The 27,305-nt window shown below is 38.5% G+C and overlaps 1 protein-coding gene across 2 annotated transcripts; it reads left to right on the top strand.

Annotated features, from left to right (window-relative positions):
• The first annotated feature begins 111 nt into the window (after positions 1-111).
• Positions 112-27,305, top strand: TMEM156 (transmembrane protein 156). Of its 2 annotated transcripts, XR_012673478.1 has the most exons (8): positions 112-247; positions 3,540-3,821; positions 5,341-5,595; positions 7,704-7,811; positions 10,981-11,082; positions 17,285-17,392; positions 18,246-18,351; positions 25,476-27,305. XR_012673478.1 is itself a non-coding variant. In XM_075148917.1 (7 exons), the coding sequence occupies exons 1-7, from the start codon at positions 148-150 to the stop codon at positions 25,493-25,495; spliced, it is 975 nt and encodes a 324-aa protein (XP_075005018.1). In that variant the 5' UTR covers positions 133-147; the 3' UTR covers positions 25,496-27,300. The 2 variants fall into 2 exon arrangements, 1 of the variants encoding a protein (XP_075005018.1); XM_075148917.1 differs by lacking the exon at positions 18,246-18,351 and having other exon boundaries at positions 133-247; positions 25,476-27,300.

Genomic DNA, 27,305 nt, shown 5'->3' with positions numbered 1-27,305 from the left:
TCTACAACTTCACGTAATGAGAAAGAAAAAAAAAAGTCATATTAGAAAAAGGAAATGAATAGACGCTATTTTGCATAAAGTCTGAGTTAAAAGCTAAACCGGGAAGGAAGTTACCACCACTGTGCTAGATGGGAGTGCTTCAGTGACATGTGCTTGCTTTTGAGAAAATCAGAACTCTTCAGATTAGTACTAGGAATAATTACCATGTTTATTTTATGTTTACCTGAATTTTTCAAAATCCATGAAGGTGAGTGATCAGCTTTTAAAATAGCCTTTTATTAATTCTAAAGTTTGATTGCAATTCAAAAGTTGGCACGTGCTTTCCTAAAAGCGATGGTTAGGATGCTGTACTCATATGGACTTTGCAAAACATATAGATTTCTTTTGTTAGATTTTTAACCAACAGAGTTAATTATATGTGGTAATTTGAAGGGAGTTTGTCATTCATTTACATATACTGCAAAATTTTTGGTAACTTACTTCCATGCAACTGTACTTTTACTATCTTCATCATGAAGAGAGTAGTTAAAATATGTATGTTCTTTTATAGCAGATACTCATGTCTTAAAAAATAACTTTTTTAAAGTTTCTACACTTAAGTGCCTATAAAACTTTGTACAATTATTATTTGGTATGAGATACTGTCTGTGAAAGAGATATGCAGTGGTAACCTGACAAAAAGTAGAGTGGAATAGGTGTAACTGAGTGAAGGAAATCTTTTAACATAAATCCCAAGTGCATCTTGGTGATCCTAAAGGTCAATACTGGATTTAGGATGAATGCAAAATATATGTGTGGAAGTTACGCATTCAGTGCTTTCTTAAAAATCCATAAATAAATTAATATTAAAATAGTTTTGTCACATCCATTCCTAAGTAAGCTTTTGAGTAGATAAACATTACAATAAAAAGCATCCCTTTGATAAATGATGTGTATTCCCAGGCATAATGAAATAAATTATTTATGAAGCATAATTTTCTGAAAAAAAAAAAAAATTAGTATCAAAGTATATCCAGATTAGGTTACTTATATTTACATTTCTATTTTCATTAACCACAAAGAATAAACATGACAGTAACTAGAATATAATTTATAGATTTTTATAGATTTTTATAGTTTATAAACAAACAAACTTGGTAAGCTGTCATAAGTTTCGAATATCATAAAATTGATGAGTCAGTTTAAGATGTTGGAATAATGTTTTACCTCCATGCAGAAGTAATCAAAGTATTTGCTATCACAGACTATACAAATAAACAATGATGTGACAGTTATCAGAAGAAAACATTGACCTTACTGTCAAACATCAAAGAGTGAATAGTTTCATTTTAATAGAATTGGATTTTCTACGGAAAAACACCCTGTAAATAGAGGCTTAATAAAGGAATTTCATAATCACAGAACTTCCTAACATTAAGCATACAGATTACAGATCTTTGAATGTACAGCAGTTTCCTAGAGGTACTTCGCATGGTTTCATCTCAGTGATCCTCTTAACTCTTCAAGCTGTCTGTGTTCAGATTTCATAAAACCCTTTCCACAATTCTAGTGGTGTTTACATTTGGGAGGGTGTTTCCCAGTCTGGCAGTAAGGAGCAAGCCTCTTGTAGGTAGGGCTCTCTGTCTGCCATGTAATCCACTGGGAAAGTCTAGTCTTTTTGCAGCCCTACTTACAGTGTTCAACATATATCCTTCCCTAGAAAGTCCACAGTCCTGCGAGTTGGAAGAAAATAAAGTTACAGATGCTAGATGGTAATTTGAATGGCTTTCTCAGTAGAGATCTTTCAAGAGGATGGTAAGCACCCTCCCTAACAGGACAGCATTCAAACTTTTTCGGCTCAGAAAACAGGCCTTTTACATATCTATAACCTGGCTCACAGGCAGCTCTGGAGCCTGTTTAGCTGCATGTGAAGTCCAAAATGGACTTCATAGTGCTCTATGTAGACTGCTGGTCACAGCACAGTCAGTGGATTCCCAAGCCCGTGTACAAATTTCTTGGTGAAAGGGGTACAGTAGGGAATTACCATCAGTTGACCTTGAGAGCTGTAGCAGTGGTTTTAGACTGGTTGCTCAGATGCACACACGCCTTGCTGTGAAAGCAAAATAAGCATTCAATTTCTGCTCCTGGCTCATCTCCATAGAGAGGCTCTGCACAAAACGCCTCCTTCAGCTGGAAGAATTTGACCTCAAGACCTGCTCCACTCCAGGTTGCGTGGGTCAGATCGTAAACGTTTCGAGGAAAATGTTTTGACTTGCCTTAGGGAAAGATCAAGCCTTAAATTTTGTCTGACATTTTTCCTTTTTGTATTAAAATGAATTATTTGCATACTGCATAGGATGTGTATTCTACATTTCAATTTATTATGTTTTATAAGGAGTTTATGACTCTCTGATGCAGTGTTAGTAAAGTGAAGATAATTGACTTTGGCGTTGGATTTTGGATTTTATTTCTGTATCCTGTCTGAAATCCTTTACTGAACTGTTTCTGAAGTCAGCCTGCTGCAATGTGAGCACAGGTGGCCTGTTGAAGCTGTCAGATTGTGGCTGAGCACTGGAGCAATTAAAGGCTATGTTTTTCTCTCTATAGACAAGGATTTATGAACATATTGCTCCAATTACTCATAATGGGAGTTAGATGCAAAATTTCGTCTTCATAGAGATGCAAGGGTATGACTAGAATTGGAAGCTCACTAACTATAGGTTAGTGCTGCATCAACTCCAGGAAGTGGTTATTTGTATTCATAAATGAATATTTCATGTTGGGGTTCCAGAAGTTTTTATTCTTAACTTTTTTTTCATGTTGAAAAAATAGTTCAAAGCTAACTCAAGTAAAAATGCATGAATTGTACAATAAAGCCCTATTTTATTGTGGAAGACAGCTAAAATAACACTCATTAATAATTAATTTTATGTGGGTTTTGCTACTTGCCGGAACTGCATTAATGTACTCTAACTATGGTAATTTTATACTGAAATTTGACTATGAATACCAAAACTGATGTTCATAATTAAGATTTGTGTTTGTTGATTGAACATAAGAGAACATGAAGGGGGTGATGAGAGGATTCAGCAGCGTTTCTGTGTGTTTTAACTGTGTGGTTTCAATGTCATTGGAAAGAAAGTTTTCACTCTGATTATAGCTATTTTACAACATACTTCACTCGTGCGTTGCAACTGCACAGTTCCAGGGCTAAGTTCCCCCTCCAAACGTGAGTGCTTTCATCGTCTTTTCAAGTACAATCAAATCGGAGCAGCTTTGAAACAGGAATGTGACTAGATACCACCACAAATTCAAGTTAGTATTGCAAGAGATTTCATACAATTCAGCAATAACATCCAGCATCGAGGTTGTGCGAAGGCTCTGTGCTTGCTTTCTCTCACTTGTTGATGCATTCAATACCCTGCTGTAACGCTCAAGAAAGAAAGTGCATTTCATTGTAAGATGGTTGAAGTATTTGTTACATGATGCTTCCATGTACGTATTTGCCCGTGTGTCTATATGACTGTCTTGCTAGTACTCTTTTTTTTTTTTTTTTACAGCTAACACTGTAATTGTGTCATGCGTGGATACCTGTTCATCAAATAACACCACTTTTCCACTTTGTACTTTTAACAATTCTTGCAAAAGATCACTGAAACAAAGAAGAGAAAACCAGACTATTTTACTGAAGGCCATTGTAAGCCATTCCGATTTCCAAAATATTCCATGTATTTGCCAGTCATCCAGGAGGGAACAACAGTCCCCTACTAAACACAAAGAGTGTGAATTCAAGACAGATGTGAATGTTGATCATCAAGGATCAGGATCAGTAGCTAAAAAGAGTAAGTAGGGGAAGAGAAATACTGAATTTTGAAGTAGTTAATTACAACATAAAAGACATGTTTTCATTTGGTAGTTAAAAGAAAATTACGATATGCTGCTGGTTCTCTATGGTCTTTGAAAATCTATGAACAATGGCTTTTTTTAACTTGTCTTTGCATGGCTAGAAAATGCACATTCTCAGTGGCATTCATTTATGGCTGTCAGTGAAACATGTCGGTAGCAAAATGCTGATTTCTTTTCTTTGAGGATCTTGTATAAAATAATGGGTGCAGGGGATGTCATTATCTTCAGGGGGCTTTGTATTGGTCCAGAAGGAGGTTGCTGTGAGAAAAGAATGCCTGATCCAGCAGCCATCTGGAATATTTCTGTTGCAAATTTGACCTCTGCCACCTGGCTTTTATGAACACTCTTATATCCCCATCTTTATTCTTTTAATCTTGCTAAATTTTCTAAAATATTTCATTTATTTTTAGGGAGTTGTAGTTTCTGATCAGTTTTCACGCTGAATTTGCTTTTAAATGTCATTGCGGAACTCTACCTGTTGATTGCTGATATTATATGAAGATAGGTGAGCAAGTATCTGAAGAACTAATTCAAAGATGGTAACTATTCAGATGGCAGCTATACAAGAAATAACAATTTTTGTGCTTGTAGTCTATGATATCCACAACTGTGTAGTATCAGAAATGGCCTTGCATGTTTCATAGAAGGCAGTACTGAGTAAAGACTGGCACAGCAATACAGAGAAGAGTTCAGCAACATCCACATCTTTTCAGAGCAGTAGCAGCATATTCCTTCTGTGCCATATACACTTGCAAAGTATCTGGAAACTTTTGGGGAAGAGGATGCCTCTGAATTTTGCGTTACTAACATAGTCAGCAACAGGGGCAACAGGCCAAGTCCTGAATGTAAGAAATGCAGTTCTTTTCCAAATGCATCATTTTCTTATTACAAAATAGCTGTCTTACCAAGTATGGAAAATAACAAAACAAAAAATATGTGGACAAACTCTGTTTTCAGTTATACCTATACAAATTTAACACTTTCTCACCTACTGATGTTTCTTGTTAACATTGTGCAAGTCTCACAGCTTGTGTGGTTTGAAGTGAAACAAGGACCTTCTGCAATTGATAGCAGATAGACTAGATGTACACTTCAAATCTCTATCATCATATGGCTTTTACTTGGTTTTTATTTTTTTCATAGCCTGATTTTTGTCTCTGTTACCTTTGATAACAGACGACAAAACAACAAAAAACTGAAAACTCTGAAGCTGGTAGTAAAGCAAAAAAGGAGCTATAATTTGCAGGGGAAATATATTTTGTATGGATAATCACTACTCTTCAGATCTGTTAAGAATAAATTTACATGGTATCCTTTTGTCCATTTTATCATAGTCAATGTAAAAGCCTACTGTATGTTTTTGCAAATGAAACAGAGAACTTATTTTATTATTCTTTCTGAGAGTTGTCTCTTTGTCTACCATATGTTATATAACAGTTTTGTTTTAATTTTTAGTTCCAAAAGCAAAAGGCTCACTTGAAGTGAAAACAAAAGATGTTATTTATTTTTATAAATACTTTAATTTCACTACGGTTTCCGAGAAAGAAGAAGTAGAGCATAATACATACTACCTGCTGGAAATCCACATCAACAACTCTATAGTCGGAGGAAGAAATGCAGAATACCTAAATCATTCCTGTCTAGTGGCAATGCTGGAAGACCAAAATGACTGTATAAATATTTCACTGCAACTGAAGTCTTACGTGGAATGTAAGTTACAAAGGAGAGTCAGAATGGAAATCAAACCAGAAACAACATGAATCTTGCAAAAAATCTCCACTTCTCTGCTTTCAGCAACCATTTGAAAGTATTTAAGTATTTCACAAGAAAAGAATACAATTTTGATCATCGCTTAGTAAAAGACCATCTTTAATAGGCAACTGACAGCTTTTATAGTGATTTAAAGCAGGTTTAGCTGCAGCTTATTCTTTCCTAGAAGCAGCACAGCAAAGTAAGTGTCTGTACATTTTTTTGTTTAGCGGTGAGAGACTCACAAATTGCATGTATGACAAAACCTGGAATTATGTTTTTTCCTCTCCCCTCCCTGATAATGGCATAACCCTGTTGTCTTGGAGGTAAATTAAAAAATTCCTTTTAACTTCACTGGCAGAAGAACCAAGAGACAGGTTTGACTTTTCTTGATGTCGTACTGCAATATCCTACTATACAGCCTTACTACAGAACACTTAAAAGAGAAATCTTCAACTGAACTAGGCCTAGTTTTCCCAGAGGACAGCCTGTCAGCTTTTTAAATTTATCTTTGTGCTGCAGCAGTTTTTTGGCTGATTGCCTGACCATGGTCAGGGCTTCCAGCTCGTCTATATGCAACGCTTGCCATCTGGAAATTGCTGAATTATTACATTCATTTAGTTTTGTATGGCAAATGCATTTTATGCTGTACATTTGCTGGAAGAAAATACGTGTTTTGGAGTTGGCTAAACCTAGGTCAAGTAAGTCCAGGTAAAATCCTAGAGAAGAGAGGGCAGCTTAGGTTTTTTTTTAAATAAGTAGGTCTAGCTATGAGAGGAGTAGAGTTTGTAACTTGCCCTGCTACCTTATGTCAAAACTATGAGCGAACCACCCTTTGCTAATGGTATTTACCTGGGAAGTAAGTTATCTCAAATTAACAACAAAAATTAACAATGCATCTTTTTTTCTATTTGCTTCAAAACAAAGCTAGAGAGGTGCTCAGGGCTTTGACTAGGCAAGGTTGATATACAAGTCACTACAAGTCACTACAAGATGGCTAGAGTACTCTGTTTGAAAGGAGCCTAAATGACTGTATAAAAGATATTTTTAGTTCTGAATTAGGAGAGATGAGCTGTGCTTACCTCAAAGAGCCATGGGGTTGTTGGCAGTTGCCTCATGAATTCTCAGTGAGGGAGATACGCAAGGGAAGTTGATGTAGGTCTAATTATACTATTCTAAGTCAAGGAAAGGAAAACAGTGGTTTGGCTATAGTCTGTAATTTGTTTTTATATGAGTCATAGTAACGTAGTTGGTTTTTAAAATAGTTATTTGACAATGCTAAGGTATGCATTAACATGCAGCTGCCAAAGAAGTTTGAAAGGTTTTTCGAACAACCAGAGAGGAAAGTTCCCCACATCCTTTCTCTGTGGTATATAGTCCTGGCTTGTACTAGTTACTGAACTAATTCCCTGCGGAATGTGGGTGTATTTCTGCAGCAGCTGTTGTCCGAAAGAGCAGCCTACCTCCTACACCCAGTCCCACACTGATTCTCCCCCAAGGCGTCTTTGGTTAAAAGAACTCTGCAGAGAGGTCTTGTTGATGGCATTTCCTCACATTTTGATAAGAATGTAGATTACTTATCAAAATGTTCTATATGTAGAATCTTACTTTCTCCCGTATATGAAGATGGACCAGGAGGTTGAGAATGCCAGTACAGGCCAGTGTTGGACAGTGGACCAATTCCTTCTGTGCTCCATCCAAACAAAGAGGGGATATATATTACCCTTGTTCTACCTTAAATATAAATGTTGACTTTGAAGCATTTTCTTCCTGGCTGAGTTGCATGTAACAGTTTATACAAATAGGAGAAGTTTTCATTCACTTATCTATGTGTAACTATTTCAGACATGGGGAGATAAATACAGGTGAAAATGAAGCTAAATTCTAGATAGGAAACTTAATTTCAAACAACAAAGAAGGCTGAAAGAAAAAGGCATAATCTTCTATTTTGTTTTAAATTTTCATCTGTGGGGATAGGCATGGTCTAAAAACCTACCAAGATCGAATGTTCTGTTTTTCTCTGCCAGTGATTTCCTGCTTCATTTTATCTCTTCTACATTTTATGACAGATCCAATGTGTATGACGAAGATCATTTGGCTCACTATGATCCCAGTAGTTTTTGTGCTTACTATTTCAATCGTCATCTACAAAATAGTCCAAGAAAATGAACAAAACTGTAAGTAACAAAAAGTTAATCTGCATGAATTTAAATTTCTATGCAATGAAAAATGTATTAATTTACAATAACAAAGCTGTGATTATTAGTGTGGTTCAGACACCAATATTTTAATTGTAATATAGTAAAAGCTTCTTATAGAGGGACTGAAATACTCAGATGATTGATACTATCACCTCTCACCTCTGAATTGCAGATGCAAATCCAAGCTTGTGGATGGTGAATGAAATATGGTTTTTTTGACAGATGCTTGGTGGCCTATGATCCTTAGTGATATGAACTTCTAGTTTCAGACTGATTCCAGCAGATAAAGCAATTGCAGTTGAACCTTGTTGAAGGTCTTAAGCAGAAATGCCAATGACCAATATAAGCAGATTGAAATACCCTTTCCTTGCTGAAGATGATTCATCTAGGTCTTGGTCAAGAAAAATTACATGACAGATATGAGGAGATATGCACTCAGCTGTCTGTCCTAAAAACTGGTTACCTAAATTCAGCGGTGGTGTAATCCCGTACAGGTCAACCAAGCTGTGCCTTCTTAACCCCAGAGATGAATTAAGCCCAGATAACATTTCTTCTCTTTGCTGTTATTTCAGCAAAGCAAATATTGCTGTGATTTTTGAATCGGCACTATTGACTATTCCAAGTGATTAAAACTTAGCTATGAAAGAACTTGTCCTTAGTTCAGAGACAGAAACAATTGTTTCTAAAGAATGCCTTCACCAGCCAACACAGGCTCTTCCTATGCAATTCACTTAGGATACAGGCTGAAATTGGGATTTACAGTATTTCTTCTAGCAATATACAGTGAAGAAAGCAAGAATAAAAGTGTAGGAGTACCCTGAGCTTGAGACTTTTGAGCAGTCAAGATAAAGTCCTCTGCACAAAAACAATGCAGAAAATTGACTGCTTGTCAGCTGCTGGTCCTTGTTTTTCATCCCAAGTCAGAGGTAGGTGGTTCAGGGAACAGGCTTCCTTTCATCAGTGTGAAAAGAGTGTTAGTTAACCTGTTATCTGAGATAATAGCTTTTAGATGCTTTTCACAGCCATTTCCTGAGACTTTCTACCCGTGTCAGCCCTGAGTGGGCAGAATGCCTCTGGACAACCAGCATTTTGTTACTATTACCAGGCAGATGTCCATTCCCCTTGTAGTCCAGAGCTGCCGAATGGAGACTTTGGGTCACAGAGGTAATAAAAAAAACGATGAGCTATATCCATTCCCCTGATCATCCTTACTGTATCCACAGGTGGTTTTGTAATGAAAGAGCAATAGGAGTCTAGCTTTAATCATAACTGAACAGAAGGAAGAAGAGTGCCCACACACAAAATGTTGCTGTGATTTTTTTGCATAATGTAAATATTTTATGCATATATTTTTAATGAATAAGCAAAATAGTTGCTTAAAATGGCAAATCTGTGCCGCCCCACCAAGTGATTAGAGAAACTCCTTGCAAGATTGTCTCGGTTAAAATACATGATCTTTTACTTATTGCTAGACCCGAATTCTGAGACCTACTTTATGTATATAAAAATACCACAAAGTGTAAATTAGGTCTTTATAAGTGGGCTAGTAAATGCTCTAATTTAAAGGACTTTATTCGTAATTTCAAAGCTACCTATAAATGTCATGAGTATGATTTTCTGTGCTTTGAGTAATAATATCCCGTTTTTAATGCAGAACTATAAGTAGTGATGACTAATGATTTACTGCCTCTATTCTTAAATATCAGTTTTTGATTAAATGTAGGTTTTTCAGAATTGTCATGGACACAAGCAGGGAGGAAAACATGCCCTTTTGAGGCTTCTAATTACTCATCTGCTTCTAGAATACATTTTCTGTTAATAGAGGAATACTGTTTTTATTAGTTAAATTTACAATATATAACATTATAAACAACATCAATATGTTACTGACAAAAAGACAAGCACATAAAAATCAGATTTAAGGGTTGTATTCCTTATGTATATATATTACAATGCCACCTTTAATTGCAAGTCTATATACTGCTTTTTTCAGTGCTGCCCAAGGAACACAGCAGAATATTACTATGTGCCTAAAACAGCTGCTAAGAATTTTTACAGTCATAATTCAGGTAGTAGTTTTTCTCTTAATTTCTGAGCATTACTGAAAGCTGTTAAGAAATATGGAATTATTCTTTTCCTCTTGAGACCTTCCAAGACATTCTGCTAGGCAGACTGTGAGACTCTCTGAAACATTAATGAGGTTATTTCCATGAGTGCATAAAATAAAATATCCAAATAAACTTCGTGGAGGTTACAATTGATCCATGACAAAGGAGCTAAATTAGAAATTAGTTCTTTTGCCTTTTCCCTTCCACTCTTGTCTTACAAACACTTTGCAAGCTTCCTTTGACATTAACTGTTGCAGTGCATGCTTAGGGCTTCAGCGCATTAGATCTCTGCAGGCTATTCATAAAAAAATCATGACCTAAATAATGCTAATTTAATGAATTTCTTAAAGATGAAGTTTTCTAGTGTTCTCAAAAGAAAAAGATAAAAATCAATTCTGTTCTGTAGAATTGGAGCAAGCCTGTCATCAGAAGCTGGCTGAGCCCTGAACTGCTGTCATTGTGGAACAGGGCTAACCATAACAGCTGCACAATCAACTGCAATAACCGCACCAAGAGCACAGGATTAAGCGAGCAGCAGAAGGATGGAAGGCCTGAAGAGTTCATGAACTGGGTGCTGAGGACAGTCAGGGGTGTTCAACCCAGCTCTATTTTTCTCTCTCTGAGTGGTGTAGAGCTTGCTCTCAAACTCTGCTTCCAAAGATGAACACCCCACACTTGCAAAGAATCTGTCAGCTGCTTAGGTTGCCAGTACACTCCATCCTTGCTATTCCACTGTCAACAGTGTGAATCTGAACCTGTATTGGAACGTGTTCTTCTTTGATAACCTTCCAAAATTTGTTCAAGGTACACAGTATAGAGGAGGGAAGAAATAATTTGAAAGGGGCAAACCTGAATGGAATTTCTAGAAAATATAAAACATCTGGCCCTAGGTTTTCCTCATCACCTTATTTCAAAACCTTCCTGTTTTTTCATGGGAAGTGTTTAACAGTTTAAGAACAAGGTGTTTACCAGCTCTCCGTCTAATCAGTGCCATATGTAATTCTGTAGTTGAGGATAATGCATTTTGTTTAAAACAGATTATAAACACAGAGTAGCAGCAGTTTCTACTATTCTAAGAAGAAGGAGTTCTAGACATGCAAGAAGAACTGTATGTGCTACTAAAATTCATCCCTTTCCTGGTAAGTAATATAAAAGTAAAATAAAAACCTAATAAATCTTGAGGAGGTCAAGAAAGACCTCTTAAGTCTTTCCTGTCAGAGGATGCTTCAGGTTTGTTTCAGAGTTACCTTGATCCTACACAAATTTGATCTGGCTTATGTTATGGAAATATTTTTATATCATAAATAAATAATTCTGATGATGAAACTATAAGAAGACTTACATATATCATGTGGGAATGCTTCTCCCAGTCTTCCAAATGTGTTGCATTAATGACTTGGGTTTTTTACCTCCTTTTAATTTTTGATCATGTTGTGTGCCACATTTGAGGTTTGGCAGCTGAGTGCTTTGAGCATGTATGAAAAGTATACGAAGTACACTCGTGTATGTATGCTCTATGTGTTTATGACTCTTGACAAATCTGCTACCAAAGGATGGAATGGATGGCTGTAGCAGGACTCAGAGAATGACTCTGCTGGCACTTTGTACCCTATTTCTAGGGAAAAATTTCCACAAAGTACAATTTTCTAGTCTCAGATAGGAATTAAAATGTGGTCTTCTGAGAGTGTAGTATGTTTAGTACAGATAAATTAAATGGCATAGCTGAAGTCAAAGTTTTGGTTCCAGAAATTATGATTTGGTAACAAATCTCTGTGTGAGGGGAAATTAGCAGCTATAGCTCTGAGTGTTACTGATATTGCTGGAAGAGTCCTATGCTTTAATAAATTCCATGGATTCTGGTTGCACAAAGGGAGCTCTATCTTTAAAAAGATTAACATGGACATATAGAATAATAGCTCTGAATGGCAAACCAACCTCCCTCCAAAACAAGAACAACTACAAAGCCAGCAAATGAAAAAAATGGTTTTAAATTTGGCTAGGCTTGGGTATCTCCCTGTTTATTTTGTTGGTTCTTCAGAAGTAAGAGGAGACTCAATAATTTCTCTCTACAACTCAGTAACTCATGACATTTCAATTTTACCTAGCGAAGAGTGAATAGCTCCCTGTCTGTCTGAACTCTCCTGGGAGTACAATTTATGCTCCTTGCTTTTAAAGCACTGGCTACGTCTAAGATGTATTTATGACCTCATTATTTTCGTCCCGCAGGAAAGGAATTCTCTTTCTAACATCTTTTGTCTTGAGTAGCTTCACTAATACCATACCTGTTTTATCAGCATGTTCACAATGGCATTTTTAGTGTTGTATATCCAAAGGCATTTTTGATAATGGGGTTTTGTGGAAATTCAAATGTAGTTTTATTAGATTTTACTGAAGAGAATAGGAATCCGGTATTGGTCTGTCATGCTTATTTCTGTGTTCCTCCCACTTCAATCTATCCATTTAACGCAGAAAGATGCTTAGTTGTATGAACTGCTATAATGGGTTTTATTTTAATATGAAATTCCTTGATTTCACACACCATAATTCCAATCAATCCAGTCAATTTCCCGATTTATACCAATATAATTCAAAGTAGAATCAAGACCATATGAAGCATTCTTTTTCCACAGTTGCTAAGTTTAAGATTTGCTACTGTGATAATGGATTATAGATAGCTATAGATGACTTCTTCGACAGTCCTTGATAATATTTTCACTATCATTAGTGCATAGCTTGGAATCTTGAAACAAAACATTGAGATCAACTGAAGACAATACAACCAGCCTGGAAACACTGTAATGAGACTAAATAACTATATATCTGAGAGGATGTGACAGTATCTCATACAGACAAAAAGATGTATAGGTACTACTAAAAGGTTATTCAAAGTTCAGAAAGGATAAGGGAAGAAAGAGAAGGAAACCTATACTTCGAGAATGAGAATGATTTCCTAGGTAGACTCAGGAAATTACTGTCTTAGTATCACTGTGGTCCTACAAAAAGAGAATTTACAACAGGGATGCTGGTTTTGTGAAACTGTTAGTGGTTCTATGTCCATGAATCATTACCATTAAGTCTGGTGGCCAGAGGAAAGGAGGAAAAATGTATAGTATGTTCTCTAGGGTAAGATTAAAATAACAGCCTTCCAAATTCATGGTACTACAAAGGATTAAGCACATATAGTGAGGATAAGCATTCTGGTCATAAATGTTGACTAAATGTTGTCTGTGCTGTTAAGCCAAAAAAGTACGCACTAGAGCGTGGGCTCTACAGAGCGTGTTTTGTAGACTTTGGATCTGTTCCTGCCATTGCATTTATGTGAAACAGTCCCTTTAATGGTATGAATCGACAAAACACAGTTGCCCTTAAATGCAGCCACAAGAGAAGGGAAAGGGTACAGGGTGCTTTTTCTTCAGTGCAAGAAGTAAGTGTTAAGTGGCTGATCTGTATTTCCAGACACAGAGCATTTTTGTATCAAATAGGACTTGATAGTAGTAGCACATGGAAAATAATCCATAGAAGAAAAGTCAATTCCTTGCTTTGTGTTCATGACAGAGAATCTTAGGGAAATTCCCACATAAGAGACTTTTATTGCAAGAATTTCTTTGAAGAGCTTTCTCAAATTGAAAAGGCAGTAGAAGAGGTTTTGGAACAACTTAATAAATTAATAATAGCAATTAGAAGGACTAGACAGTATTCCCTACGGTGTTTTAAAAGAACTCAGATAGAAACTGCTAATCTGTCATGCGCAGCTTACTGCTTAAATCAGCCTCAGTCACAGAGACAGAGAAGGCGGCTATACTTACCCTGCTCTTATACCTTTTCCTTAGCCCACTTTCCCTAAACCACTTTAGTATCTTTTCCACTCCTAGTAACTGATTAAGTATAGCTATCCTCATATAGCTGTATCCTAAAAAAAAATAAGCCTGGGGACATGGCACAATTACTTGTTGGGAGCAGGCCAGTGTGTGTGAACGGTACACTACATTATTAAAAAAAAAAAAGAAGTTGCATGGGAAACAGATTGCATAAATCAGGGAGTTTAATACCTAGACTGAATTTGCCTAGCAGGGTCTTTTCCTACTGGAAGTTTCATTAATATTATTACATGGGTTATACTTAAGTGTAAATTTATATTACTAGAAGTCTACCACTAATAAGTTCCCATTTAGACCTTCTTTTCCTAGCATAAGAATGACATTCCTTGTTTATTTTTATCCCATTTTGAAAGCAGCATAAGGTCTATTGGAAAAAAGGCCTGCTCCCATTCCTATGCTAGAATGGGACCGTGCAGACAGGAAATCATATTGTTAATATCATCATGTTATTACTCTACAATCTGGGTGGGCAACCTTAGTTCAAACATAATGCCTTGTTCTACATTGCTCAGACGGTGTACTTCTCTCATTTTCAGTGATACTGCATTGGCTCACGGAGTCACAGTTTGGTTCATTACATTTTAGAATACAAATACAGGATTCCCTGACTCACTTGCCTGGCTCACAGTAATGCAAACTTAATTCTGATAGATGATAATTTTATAACTCATTCTGAAAGAAGGATGACATTGTAGGATCATGGTGACAACCAGGACTCAGAGAATAAAACCTCAGGGTTTCTGGCCTGCAGTTCTTTTCCAGACTGTTTAGATTTTGTGACATCGAAAGTATTTGATATAAGTGGGCTTGACAGCTGTAATTTGCACAACAAGACAAATTTCCTCTCAGTCATTTGAATTCCTGTATTGTTTTCTGTGCTATCCTATTAAAATAATAGTTCCTCTCCTACAAGATTAGAGGAAATAGGCGAAATTCTGCCATCTCTCTGATGTATTGCTACAGCTTCAGGTTAGTTGACAGATTGGAAATAGAAGCAAACACTGGCTCAGTAGTGTCAGGGCTGGCATCGCAGTGAATTCAGACTCATTCCTCCTTGTATTCTGCAATAAATTTTCTTTTTAGCAAAGAGGACAGGCAAAAGACATCTTCTACAGCAGCAAATAGATGCAAAGCCAAGAAAGGAGAAATTTGTTTAATCTTGGCCAAGTGAAGCATCACCTATTTGATTCTGATCCTTCTCAGTTCCTGACATAGCTGAATAGTTGTCTTTTCCTCTGCAACTTAGATGAATAATGCTGGGAAAAGCAAAGCTTGTCACACTATTCAATATTTAACACAGACTTACATGTTTCTGAGACGCAACATTTCCAGAGAAGAATGTGAAGCCTTATTACCGCTTGGGGTCTTTTTTCTTTTTCAGAAAGGAGGATAAAATCTATAGCATGCAGGCAATTTTAGTGAGCTTTTCATAGCCCCTGTATGCTTTCAGTAGAGCACTGATGCACAAGGGGCCATTTCTCTGCTCAGTTGCGTGCATGCAGAACAGTCTTACACCCAGGCCCTGAAGGGATAATCAGCCACATTCCCATTCTCTCCAGGTTCATCCTGAGTGTGAAACAAGATCCATTGCTATTTTTAAAACTACCCCAGTTTTATTTTAACTTTGCTTTCCATATTCAGTTGCTTAATTACCAAGATTGAAACTCCACTTTTTAATTGCATTTGTAAAGAGAGAAGCCCAAATGATATAGTAAGTGGAGAAGGGATGAAGCTACATTTAAGCTACATGAGCCACGGTTCATCCTCTTATTGAATCATAGGATCATAGAATCATTAAGGTTGGAAAAGACCTCTAAGATCATCGAGTCCAACCGTCAACCCAACACCAACCATGTCCCTAAGCGCCTCATCTACACGTCTTTTAAATACATGTAGATGACTCAACCACTTCTCTGGGCAGCCTGTTCCAAGGCTTGACCACTCTTTCAATAAAGAAATTTTTCCTAATGCCCAGTCTAAACCTCCCTTGGCGCAACTTGAGGCCATTTCCTCTCGTCCTATCGCTAGTTACTTGGCAGAAGAGACCAACACCCACCTCGCTACAACCTCCTTTCAGGTAGTTGTAGAGCGCGATGAGGTCTCCCCTCAGCCTCCTCTTCTCCAGGCTAAACAGTCCCAGTTCCCTCAGCCGCTCCTCATAAGACTTGTGCTCCAGACCCTTCACCAGCTTCGTTGCCCTTCTCTGGACACGCTCCAACACCTCAATGTCCTTCTTGTAGTGAGGGGCCCAAAACTGAACACAGTATTCGAGGTGCGGCCTCACCAGTGCCGAGTACAGGGGCACGATCACCTCCCTGCTCCTGCTGGCCACACTATTTCTGATACAGGCCAGGATGCCGTTGGCCTTCTTGGCCACCTGAGCACACTGCCGGCTCATGTTCAGCCGGCTGTCAATCAGCACCCCCAGGTCCTTTTCCTCCGGGCAGCTTTCCAGCCACTCTTCCCCAAGCCTGTAGCGTTGCCTGGGGTTGTTGTGGCCGAAGTGCAGGACCCGGCACTTGGCCTTGTTGAACCTTATACAGTTGGCCTCAACCCATCGATCCAGCCTGTCCAGGTCCCTCTGCAGAGCCTTCCTACCCTCCAGCAGATCAACACTCCCACCCAACTTGGTGTCATCTGCAAACTTGCTCTTGTTACGAACTCGGTAGAAAACCCATTTGTAGGTTTACAGAAGTTATGGTCAGGGACAGGATGGACCTGGAGTTAAGATATTATTTGTGTTTTACGGTAGTTCTTTGAAAAATGCATTATATCAACAACTCTGACTTCATTAGCCTGACAATGCTATTTCTGCATTTCTTTATCTGCGTCCCAGTAAGATATCGTATCAGTATCTGTGTTGCCAGTGGGCTAAAGGCATCGCCACACCTTTCCCTGCTTCTGAGGTGCATGCGTCATCTTTGTTGCCTGGATGATACCCAGTAGCTCTCCCTGAGTGTATGACAAGTTAGCTGAGGCCACATCACATGTTCCTGAGTGGCAATCTGGGCTGCCCTTATGTGAAAATGGATCAGAAAGTTCACACTCTAAATTTCAGTTGTTTCTGCTTAACTGGCCAACTGTAGGTTTTTGAATTTTAGGAGACTCTTAGTTAACTCCAAATTTGCATGCTTTTGTATTTTCACTACTAGTAAAATTTCCAAGAGCAATTTAGTTGCCTACCTTTGAGCTACTTCCCAGGGATTCTTAGGATCAGCATGTTGTAGTCCCACCAGTATCAAGAGCAAGTTAAATACAAAACATGGTTAGTACTTTCAGGAGTTCCTGGCATGTATCTGCATCTCTAGGCACTGAAATCCCACTGAAAAACTGGCTGTCCACCTACTTCTGCCTTGTGTTCAGATAGGTCTCAATTATTTTCAAACTTGCAGATTCAATGTTTAACACTCTGCAGATGTATTTGCTGTTTAATAATATTGATAAAAATGATTTTAACTTTCAGTAGTGAAAACCAGCAAACAACAGATTCCACCTACTGCACAGACCACAGAGATACTGCCCATAATTCCTGAACAAGAGCATTGTCATGTGGGTGCATCAATTGTAGAAGGTAAGTAAATATCTTACGACTCCGATTATTCTGTTTTGCCTCATATTTTAGAGTTAATAGTATGCAATATCTGCTCAAAATAAATTACTATTTCTTTTAACCAAGTATATGAGATGACAAACTGGAAAATGTGTTTTGTGAGAGCTAGGTGGCAGAGAAACAAAATCAATTTTCCTTCTGCTACCAAGAGTCATCTATAAACTAATGTATTAGCTTTTAAACCCTGTGTGTCTCTGAAGGCCCCAGTGCAAATTCTGACACTATTTTTCTGGTGTAGAATATTGTGTCCTGGACTTCAGCTTTATGTTGACATTTGTTTCTGACAAGGGCAGAGGAAAGAAGCAATTTGCAAATGATCTCTGAAGAGAATCACGTTTGAAATAAATAGTTTGCTGATCAAATTCCCCAAACAAAAGAAATTGATTGCTCTGTTGTTATTACACCAGTCAGAAGCCGTGACAAGAAGTTGGTTTCAGCTTGGAACTAAAACTAGTCTCCCACTTCTAACTTTCTCCATCCCTTGTACTCCAGTAATTGTTTCAGAAGTCCAGATGTAAGGAAACAAGTCTGAAAAGAAATGTGCAGCAAGAGATACCTCTTCCTGGCAATACTTGTAATGCCTAGAAATGGAACAGATGCTGCTTGAATAAGTAATACAGACTAATATATCAATTGCATAGACAAGGTTATGGCTACTTGCACAGATTGTATTACTGTTTATGGTGAATTTTTTAGGTTAAAAGCTTACAAAGGTCCTTCTTTACATCTATTTAGATTGGATAGAATTTTATTGAAAACTCCATATCATGTCATGCTATCTTTTTAATGTGTTAAAAAAATTGAGGTACTGAAGAGCGGTTTGATTTTTGTGCTTCATGTGGAACCATAAAAAATGAAGTTGTATGTTGAGAGCAGAGCTAAAGAAGACATTTTGAACAGCATTGCTGACAAAAGATGAGGTACTACCATAATAAATTCATAATTGAGCTAGATTATTGTTTGGCTTTTGAAAGAGACTAGCTGGGTTACAGGACAGCGTGTTACAGTAATTAAAAATACTGACCACTTTTTAAGTGATTCCCATCCATAGATCTTAGGAGGACTTACAAAGGTGGAAAGTTGTCATTATTGCTATTCTAAAATGAGGATATCAGGAGGCAGAAAAAGATAACATGACTTGGGAAGTCTGTGACATAGATGAGAGCAGCTCTCAGATCATCTGAGTTCAGCTGTTTGCCATTTGGACATCACGAGCTTTTGCTGAGTGAGCAGGCCCTTTCCCAGAGCCCCATCAGCCTTTCCGTAGGGCAGCTTCTTCCTTTCTCCAGGGACTCCTCCCAACCACTTCAGTACTAGACCATTTCTTTTTCTGATACCTGTCAACTGTCTCTCAGGTAAAGCTTTATCTTCCCATATCCCTGTCTGCCACGTTCCTGCCAACCGTAATTGTTTCCTGTGAGAGCATTTACTCTCAGGTTAAAAATAAAACATTTCTAAGGTTTTAATAGGATGTGTTGCTAAGGGGTTGCTCACTAGTATTCAGTGCCTTCATTTATACAGTATTATGGCTGATCAGTAGCATGCTTTGTTCTTCCAGGATGTTGCGTTCACCAAAACTCATCTTTTAGAAGCAGGCAAAAAAACCAGTCACGGCCCATTCCCGTGCAAATTTAACTTTTGTGTTCCTCGAAGTGGGAGTAACCGTTGGGATCGAACTGCTAGCACTGCTTTTGCTTTCATTATGTTAAGTGTTACATATTAAAGGGTAGAAAGAAGAGATGGAACAACTTTGCAGATCTTTGATTGCTCTGTGAGACAATATATGAGATCCAGGACACTTTGGAATGAAGTTATCCCTTTGCATAATCTCTGGGTCAGTGACTGAAAGAAAAAGATTAGGTATCTTGTTCCAGTGCTGCTTTCCAGGTCATAACGCAGTCTTTCTGTCGGAAGGACTGCTGGCAGTGAGGTGCAAACTGGATGTGATACATGGGATTAATGCCGAATACATGAAATTGTAATGTTACATGACACTGTGTGGAAAGATTATTAAAGGGTGTGGCTGGAGTGGCAAGAACTTAGATCTAGGTCTTGCCTTTCATCACATTAGGTTTTGAGTAACATTTCTCGAAGGAATACTGTCTCAAACCTAAATGCTCTGTGAAAATAATAAAAGCACTTTATGCTTTAGTTTTGCTTCACTTCCTGCAAAGAAACATTTCCCCCTTCATCTGATAAGGTCAGATTCAACTCCTTACTACTTGTGTTCGTGGGTGGCTCCGTGGCTAACGACACTGCGGTGACAGGAAAGCTTGCTAGCTAGAAGTCCTTTTGGTTACTTAGGCTGTGGAAGGAGATTGCGGTCGACTTTTCTCATGAGTGCTAGGGCTGTCTCTAAAGTCTCTAGAATGCTACTAAATACTAGTTTGCTCAAGAGGGAGGAGCTGGCTGCGTTAGAAGTGCTGCTCATGAACAGCTGAGTACTGAGGCTGAAAAACACTAGGATGATTAAATTCCCAGAATTGACAAAGACAGTTATAGACTCCATCAACTTGACAAAACCTGTTTTTTCCCAAGAAGGAGGTGGGGTGGAGATAAGTGTGTACCAGGAGCTTCTTGATCAAAAAGCATCATCTTTGTATCACACTACCAGTTGCTCCCCTGAGGCACATGCATTTCAGAACATGGATACGAAAGCCTCAAACAAGGAAGGATTCTAGCGTGAGCTAGAAACCTGAGAGAGCTCCACTGGGGATAGTGCTTACATCTGCCCTCCTCTGCTTAAATCCAGCTTCAGTCTGGTTGATAAGTTACGTCAATGCCTGCCCTGGATCCAACAGGCAAGGTGAGGACACGCAAACCACTTTTGAGTTATGCTTTTCCTCATTTCCAGCTAGCTGAAGCTGCACTCAGAGAAAGCATTAACCACAGCACAGAGTGTTTATTTGATTCTTCTGTAAGGAGGAGCTACGCAGTGGGTGGGGTAGGTATGACAGCAGCTGTAAGGAGGAGGAAATGGACGCTCACTCTTACCACCATCATTATTGCTACTGGGCTAGAGAACCTGCTGATGGCCTCAGCAATGGCCCTTAACCCAACACATTGAAAGCTGAAAGGCTCAACGACATTGTTTTTAGCCACAGGAATTTAGTAAGTTAAAATCCAGATTGGACAGGAGCAAAGTATAAGGCATATTATTTGCTCATTGTTCCAATCTGCGACAGGGAAGTATTTGTCTTATTAATAGATGGAAAGGGATCAATAATCAATGACACATTGCTACTTTCTGCTGAATTTTTCTTTTTATGTCAGAAAAAGACATGTTTCTTCTTATGTTATTTAAAATGTCTTTTTAATGTCTTTATATTTAAAACAATACTATTGATCATAGAATGTAAGTTTATTGATAAACATATGACCACACACATGTGCGTGGTCATGTTTATCAATATACTTCTATCCTATGTGTGTGTATGTCTGTATATCTATATGTGTGTGTATTTGCGCGTGTGTGCACAGAGATGCGTGCACATGCTCCATTACTTACTGTTCAATGGTTACCATCACACTGACAGCTAATTCAGCTAATAAAAAAATGTCCCAACTTCTGCACTCGTACCTTTGCCAAAGGGGAATCTTTTCAGCATAGGTCACTTAATGTCTCTGTGTATTTTCACGGTAACTATTATTATTACATTTGAGTGCTGAAGTTAAGAATCCTCCTCTGTTTCTGCCATCTTTCATTAAGCCACCATATTAGCAACTGTCCTGGAAAAAAAAAAAGCCAAGTCTCTCAAGTGCTTTAAGACAGTCCTCTCTTTACATGTGACAGCGGTAGATGTATTTCCTTAGTGCTGTCAAAAGGTGACATTAATTACTGTACATTTCAAGGCTGCTGTTTATTTAGGTAGGAAGCATGAACATTTTATTCAGGGCAAATATTTGCATTCAGAGGCAATGCTGTTCAGGGGACAGCAGGCTAGAATAAGGCTCTGGAGACCCAACTTTTTCTGTCTCTGCTGATGACACCTCATTACTAATTTGCACCATGGTAATAACTGTTTATCCTCAGCTAAAGCAGAGATTGTGTAGTGGTTTTAACATACAAAGCACTACTTGCATCAACTGCTACTTTTAACTTTAAAAGCACTACTTGCACAACTATTATTTTTAGCAACTCTAAAATGCGGTGGGATGTATATCTGGGTCTGCTTTTTTTTTTTTTTTAAGTGAATACTCTCTTCTGTGACAGATAAAAAGACAGAAACAAGAAGCTGGACTGATAGCAAGAAATCTGAAAGAGCAGACCAGAAGGATAAATACAGAATTTATGTATTGAAGCGAGGCTACTAGCTCCTTTTACTTAAAAAAATGCAGCATATGAAACCATAAGAGGACTAACATTTCTGAATGTACTTGATTCAATGGCCGTTCTCTAAAAACAGTGGGGGCAAAGAATTATGAGGGTAAGAAATAAAGGTGGCCAAATAAGAGTCAAATCACCATGCCCATTAAAACACCTGCATATATGATGAACATCCTATGTGAAGGTATTAGAGCGTTCAGCAAGATGATTTTGCTGATGGTTAGCTCTGAAATCATTGTTACGTAGGGAAGGTTTTGGCTAAGCTTGCCCTTGGAGGTTTAAGAAAGCCTGTCCCAAGGAGTGACTTCTCTCTGTGTCTGTGTCCTGCCCTTGTGGCAGTCTGTCTTTCCCCAGCGGTAGGGCCACGTGGAGTCCGGGCAGACTGGCTGTGCAGGTCTCGCTGGCCTCTTCCACACCAAAGGTGCATTTCAATCTTGCAGTGATCAGGGCAGAATAAAAACCACATGTGTATAGCATGAAGAGTAATTGTGAACCCTCTCCTGCAGTACGTCTGTCCGCTGCCTGTTTAAGGGGAAGCAGCATTGTATTCTCTGAATCAAAGGGAGTGTTAATGGATTTAATGAATGACTAGGGACGGAACAGTGTTCTCGCTTATTTGGGGAAATTAGAGACAGATGCAGACCTGACAGTTCCTGGATGAAGTGCCGCCGTTTTATGAGGAGAGAAAGAAGGGAAACTCAGTGTCTTAAAGCCAACCGTTGTGGAATTTTTTTTTTTTTGGTAAAAAGTGTCCAGTGTCATGCTCTGAGCTGTTGTTAGATCAGTTCACACAAATTGGTCACTATTAGCCCAAACACTTTATTTACTGCATCAGTCTCTTTGACAGTCAATGCTCCAAGGACAAGATGAAACAATCTTAGTGTCCTGCCTCCCATTAATTCTCTTAATAAAACTGGTGGACGTGTCAAAGGCTGCATAAAAGGTGATGGAAGTTCCACATCAGCAACTGCCAATGATTTTTAGGACACCGCCTGTCGCCATCAGCACTTCCATCTCTCTTTGTAAGGAGCTTTGAGATCCTTGAACACGTAAGGTGCTTCACATCTCTGTATTTCTTTCTGAGTGATAGTGTAGCTGTATAGTTAGATAAGACAAGTTGGTCTCCCAGTGAATATAGAATTTAAGGCACAATCTTATCTTCAGGTGAAATGGATTATAAAACTGGAACATGAGGTAGATGACAGGTAACTGACAGGGAGGACGCACAGGGGAAGCATGTATATGGCTAAAAAGGTGAAAACCTCTTTCACAGAAATTGTAAAACAAAAGCAGTTGATGGGTCCCTTTCCTCTCTTACAATCTAACAGCACGTGGACATGAAACCTCCCATGTGGGGTAGTTGGCATAAGAGATCAGTAAGTAACTAAATGTATGAGAGCTGATTCCTATCCAGCTACATTCAGAGTATCATTACTGCTGTCATTTTCTAAGGATACCCTCCCCTAGCAATTTAGAAATTTAATTGTGCAGAGTTCAGTCTAATACCAGGAAAATTCAATGCAGGTCCACTTAGGGTATTACCTGGGCTTTGGCTCAGGCCCTTCCTGCCTTCCTGAAGAGGTCTTTAAATGCCATCATTGCAGAACTTAGTAGCACAAACAGAAAGGGCAACTAAAAATCTTCTTTGCCTGCTTTTCCTTTTGTGATTGTGGCTTTACAAAAATGTTTTCATATTTAAAAGAATCCCTCTGTCTTCGAGCAAGACACCCACACAAACAACAGAAGATACAAATTATGCAGGGGAAACAGGGAAACTTGTAGTTCAAAAACATTCTAGCAAAGGCACGTACCAAGCGTACTGAGGAGCCAGAGGAAGATTACGGTTAAGCTGTTTTTATAAATCATGCATGTATTTGTAAAGAATGGTAGGTGTGATTTTAAATTGCTGGGATCCTTCCAATTATCCTTTTGACACTTTTTCTGAAAAGCCTCATTTCAGTGCTCAGATGTGATAGTACTGTGGTTAAAAACTGGGTGTGATGCTGCTGAAGGTGTAAATTCCTACTAGCACTGACATACTGGGTTTGCCAATTGGCCATTTTTATAAGACATCATTTTTTGTGCTTTCATGAATTCCTGTAGATAACTATAAAAAAAGATTTATGCCCACATGCAGCTTTAAATTGTTTTCAGGACTGCATGCAGTCACTCAATTACATATTTATTTTTTAAATATCATGAAAGATAATTCCTCCTTTGTTTCTGCTTCCGTAATAGATTCAAGTCTTAATTATACATTAAAACGAAAACTCCTCTCAGTACGAAAGAGCTCACAGGATCAGATTGCTGGGCCCATTCCAGGGTATTTGGCACAATTATTCGGCTCTGCATAAAATGCATGCCAGGACGTGTCTCTCTCCAAAATGGACACTTGGAGGTTTTTGAAGGGAAGCACTCCTGCTCGCTTGCAGAACTGGACTGTTTAACCCCCCTGTTCCATTAGCTGGCATCAATTTTTGATGCATTGTATCCTGCCTACACTTGTCATTTTCTAGCTCATTCAGCAGCTGCTGCCTCCAGTATGATTTCACAGCCAAAGAAACACTTCTTATCCCAGTTCGTATGATGTAGAGGAAAAGGGAGACAGATGTTGTTATTGGACCTGCAGCTACATGAACTACCAGAATGGGCGACAAGCTACATTTGCTTTTTCACTCAGTGTGAGAATAAGAAGTACAGAAATCCTGCGCTTTTACCCCTGGCATTATATAGTTCCCTAAAAACTAAAGATGAGCTTGACTGGGATCTGGGCATTTTCATGCTTCAAGGTTCCTCATCACGTGCTACTTTGGGAGCCGCAGTTCAAATTTCAGAAGTCTCATTGATGATTACTGAGGAGTATTTTTCACTTGGCAATGTGGAAGAAGCTGCTCTTATTTCATTATTTCCAAATTTGTCCTACTGTATATGAGTATAGTATGGAAAATGCAGTTGGGCACAGGTTTGCAAATTCTTCCATCCAGCTGGTGGTTCGGATTGGTCTATTTTTATTTTTTCCCACTAGGATAATTTCATTTATTTTGGCTCAGCTGCAGTAAGACCTTGTTAATACCCCAAATTTACTTCTGAACACTCTGCTGCAGGTGGAGTAGTTCATGAAGAGATGCCCAGGAGCTAGCACAGAGCAAGAGATTCCGGGGTGGAGGCAGATACCACACAAAATTCTTCTCCCCTCATCTAGCTGCCAGGAGGGAAGAAGAGAGTGAAGCCAGCTCGGTTATTTGAAGGAAAGAGATCAGTCACCACATACCTTTAAAAGAGAGTTCCAGATGGAACCCTGTGTAGATGGAGACACTCTGCAGAAACCCAGTTTGAGACACTTCAAGGACATCCTTACTGGGGCCCTTCAGCCTGGTGGATGTGGTGAATGCTCTCTAGGGCAGCTTCTGGCGCTGCCCACTCTTAGGTTGCCAAGCTTCCCTGAACGTGAGTAAGGTCCAGTGCTTCTCACTCAGGTTCCTATGGCATACTCCTGTGGGGCAGGCACCTAAACCACCATCCTGTTGGCAGGTACCATTCTTAGGTCTTATGCTCCAGTCTGAGGTGTATCTTCTATTTTGTCTGCTTCTTGGGTACACTGTTGTTTTCTTTTGCAATAAAGAGGAGAATTCATTACTGAGAAAGTCGAATGACATTTAAGATAAATTGGAAAAGACTGCTTTTTCAACCTCTTTTTTCTGATACTGTTTTCTTTAGTTTCAGATGTCGCCATATGAAATGTGATTGCTATTGGATGACACAAGACACATCATACACCACAGAAGAAAGCATCTCCATTTCTGGTCTGTGGAGCTACGTTACCCATCTTTTCATGAGAATGCCAACTGTGCATTTTACTGGAGAAGCTCCATTTTATCTATCATCAGAATTATTTGGTATTAAGAAAATATGAATAATGGACAAACAAGTTTTGCTGTAGAGTCAACTTCACTAAGAGAGTATAGATTTCACATCTATTTTCAGTCCATTCAGGATTTATACTTAAGCATGTGGATGTGAGATAATCCTTGCAATAATTTCGTTTTCTATCTGAGAAGAAATTTATTTTGTATTCTCCATAGGATAAGAAAGACTGTTTAAAGATAGAAGCGATCTTCTGCTTTCATGAAACAAGCACAGTTTTCAGCCTATTTAATGCTCTAGGTGACTAAGATGCTTAAAAGATACAGCTTCTGGCTCTTGAGGAAGGTGGCCGAAGGATCATAGAAGGAGAGAATTGTGCAGTACATTTTAATTACTGCAGTAAACCAGGAAGACCTTCATAAATTCTGCAACATCTGAGTGGATAAAGACAAAAATGTGGAAAAGTAGTAATTTGGCTTCAAACCACAAAATCGTTATTATTGTTTTTTAATAACTCATTAAGGCACCAGATGGGTTTCGTACTTTTTGATAAATTGCATTTCTATCTTTTGTACTAGCTTAGGTCATTAGTATTCAGACTCATTATCTCCTGCAACTTTTCCTTACTTTCCATTTATTACTGCTCCTCTGAGCGTAATGGAGCTGTTTGGGCTGAGCAGGGTCCCAAACTCATTCGGTGCTAACACATTATTTGTGGGTACAGTTTAACCATCGATTACTGGGCAGAGACAGAAATTGCAGAGCCAGGACTTCAGACTCCCCTGTGCTAGATCCATCAGGATGAACAGATTGTAAACTGCCCATTGCAAATATGGTATGCGGCAATTTAGCATCATGTTAATACTTCATAACCTCCATCTCTTACATTTATATAGCTTTTCCCTCCTGAAGCTGTCTGAAATTGCTTCTCCAGTCATTATACTGCACCAAGCAGTTCAGATCTAATAGGAATAGTTGTGAACGTGAGCTTCTGAATGATTTGAGGCCATGTGGAGTTTTTTATATTTAGTTGGATAAGTCTGAAGCATTTGCTTTTATTGTTTGTTACCATCTTATAAAAAAATCAGAGAAAAATACTGACTTTCTTGATTTGGGGGCTTTTGAGGCTTTGTTGCTTATCTGTAGTAATAAAGCTTTTCAGAAATGGATTTTTTAATACAGTCTATAAAATAAACCTCTCACAATTTGCTTCTGGTTGGTTTTTTTTTTCCCTTACTATAGAACAGCAACCTACAGATGAAGAGACATATCTATCTCAAATCACTGCAGAATTGCTAAGGCCATTGTAGTCAGTGTTTAAATGCTTCAAATGATGGCACTATCTATCACTCTTCCCCTTCAGTAATCCAGAGATCTTGTTGATAGGGACAGCCCTGCTCCTTGTGACCCCCGTTTAATTTCCTTTCTTCTATTGTTCTTGCTGCCTGTAACCTCCCTCTTTTCTTTTCCTTGGATGGCTAAACTGTGACTTACTATTTTATTGCCCATAGTTATCCCACAGCTCTCCAAGTGTTTGGTTTTACTACCCTGAAGGTTCCATCTTTCGAGTTACCTTTACAAAACACCAAGAACAAGTAAACCTAAGAGGCTCTTACAAGATTTTAATCTCTGCTGAGTAGAGCTTACCTTGTCTTGCAAGTATGATCCAAACTATAGGGAACA

The sequence above is a fragment of the Calonectris borealis genome, chromosome 4 (assembly GCF_964195595.1).
Source record: "Calonectris borealis chromosome 4, bCalBor7.hap1.2, whole genome shotgun sequence".
NCBI lineage: Eukaryota > Metazoa > Chordata > Aves > Procellariiformes > Procellariidae > Calonectris > Calonectris borealis.
This window is presented reverse-complemented; position numbering and strand designations above follow the sequence as displayed.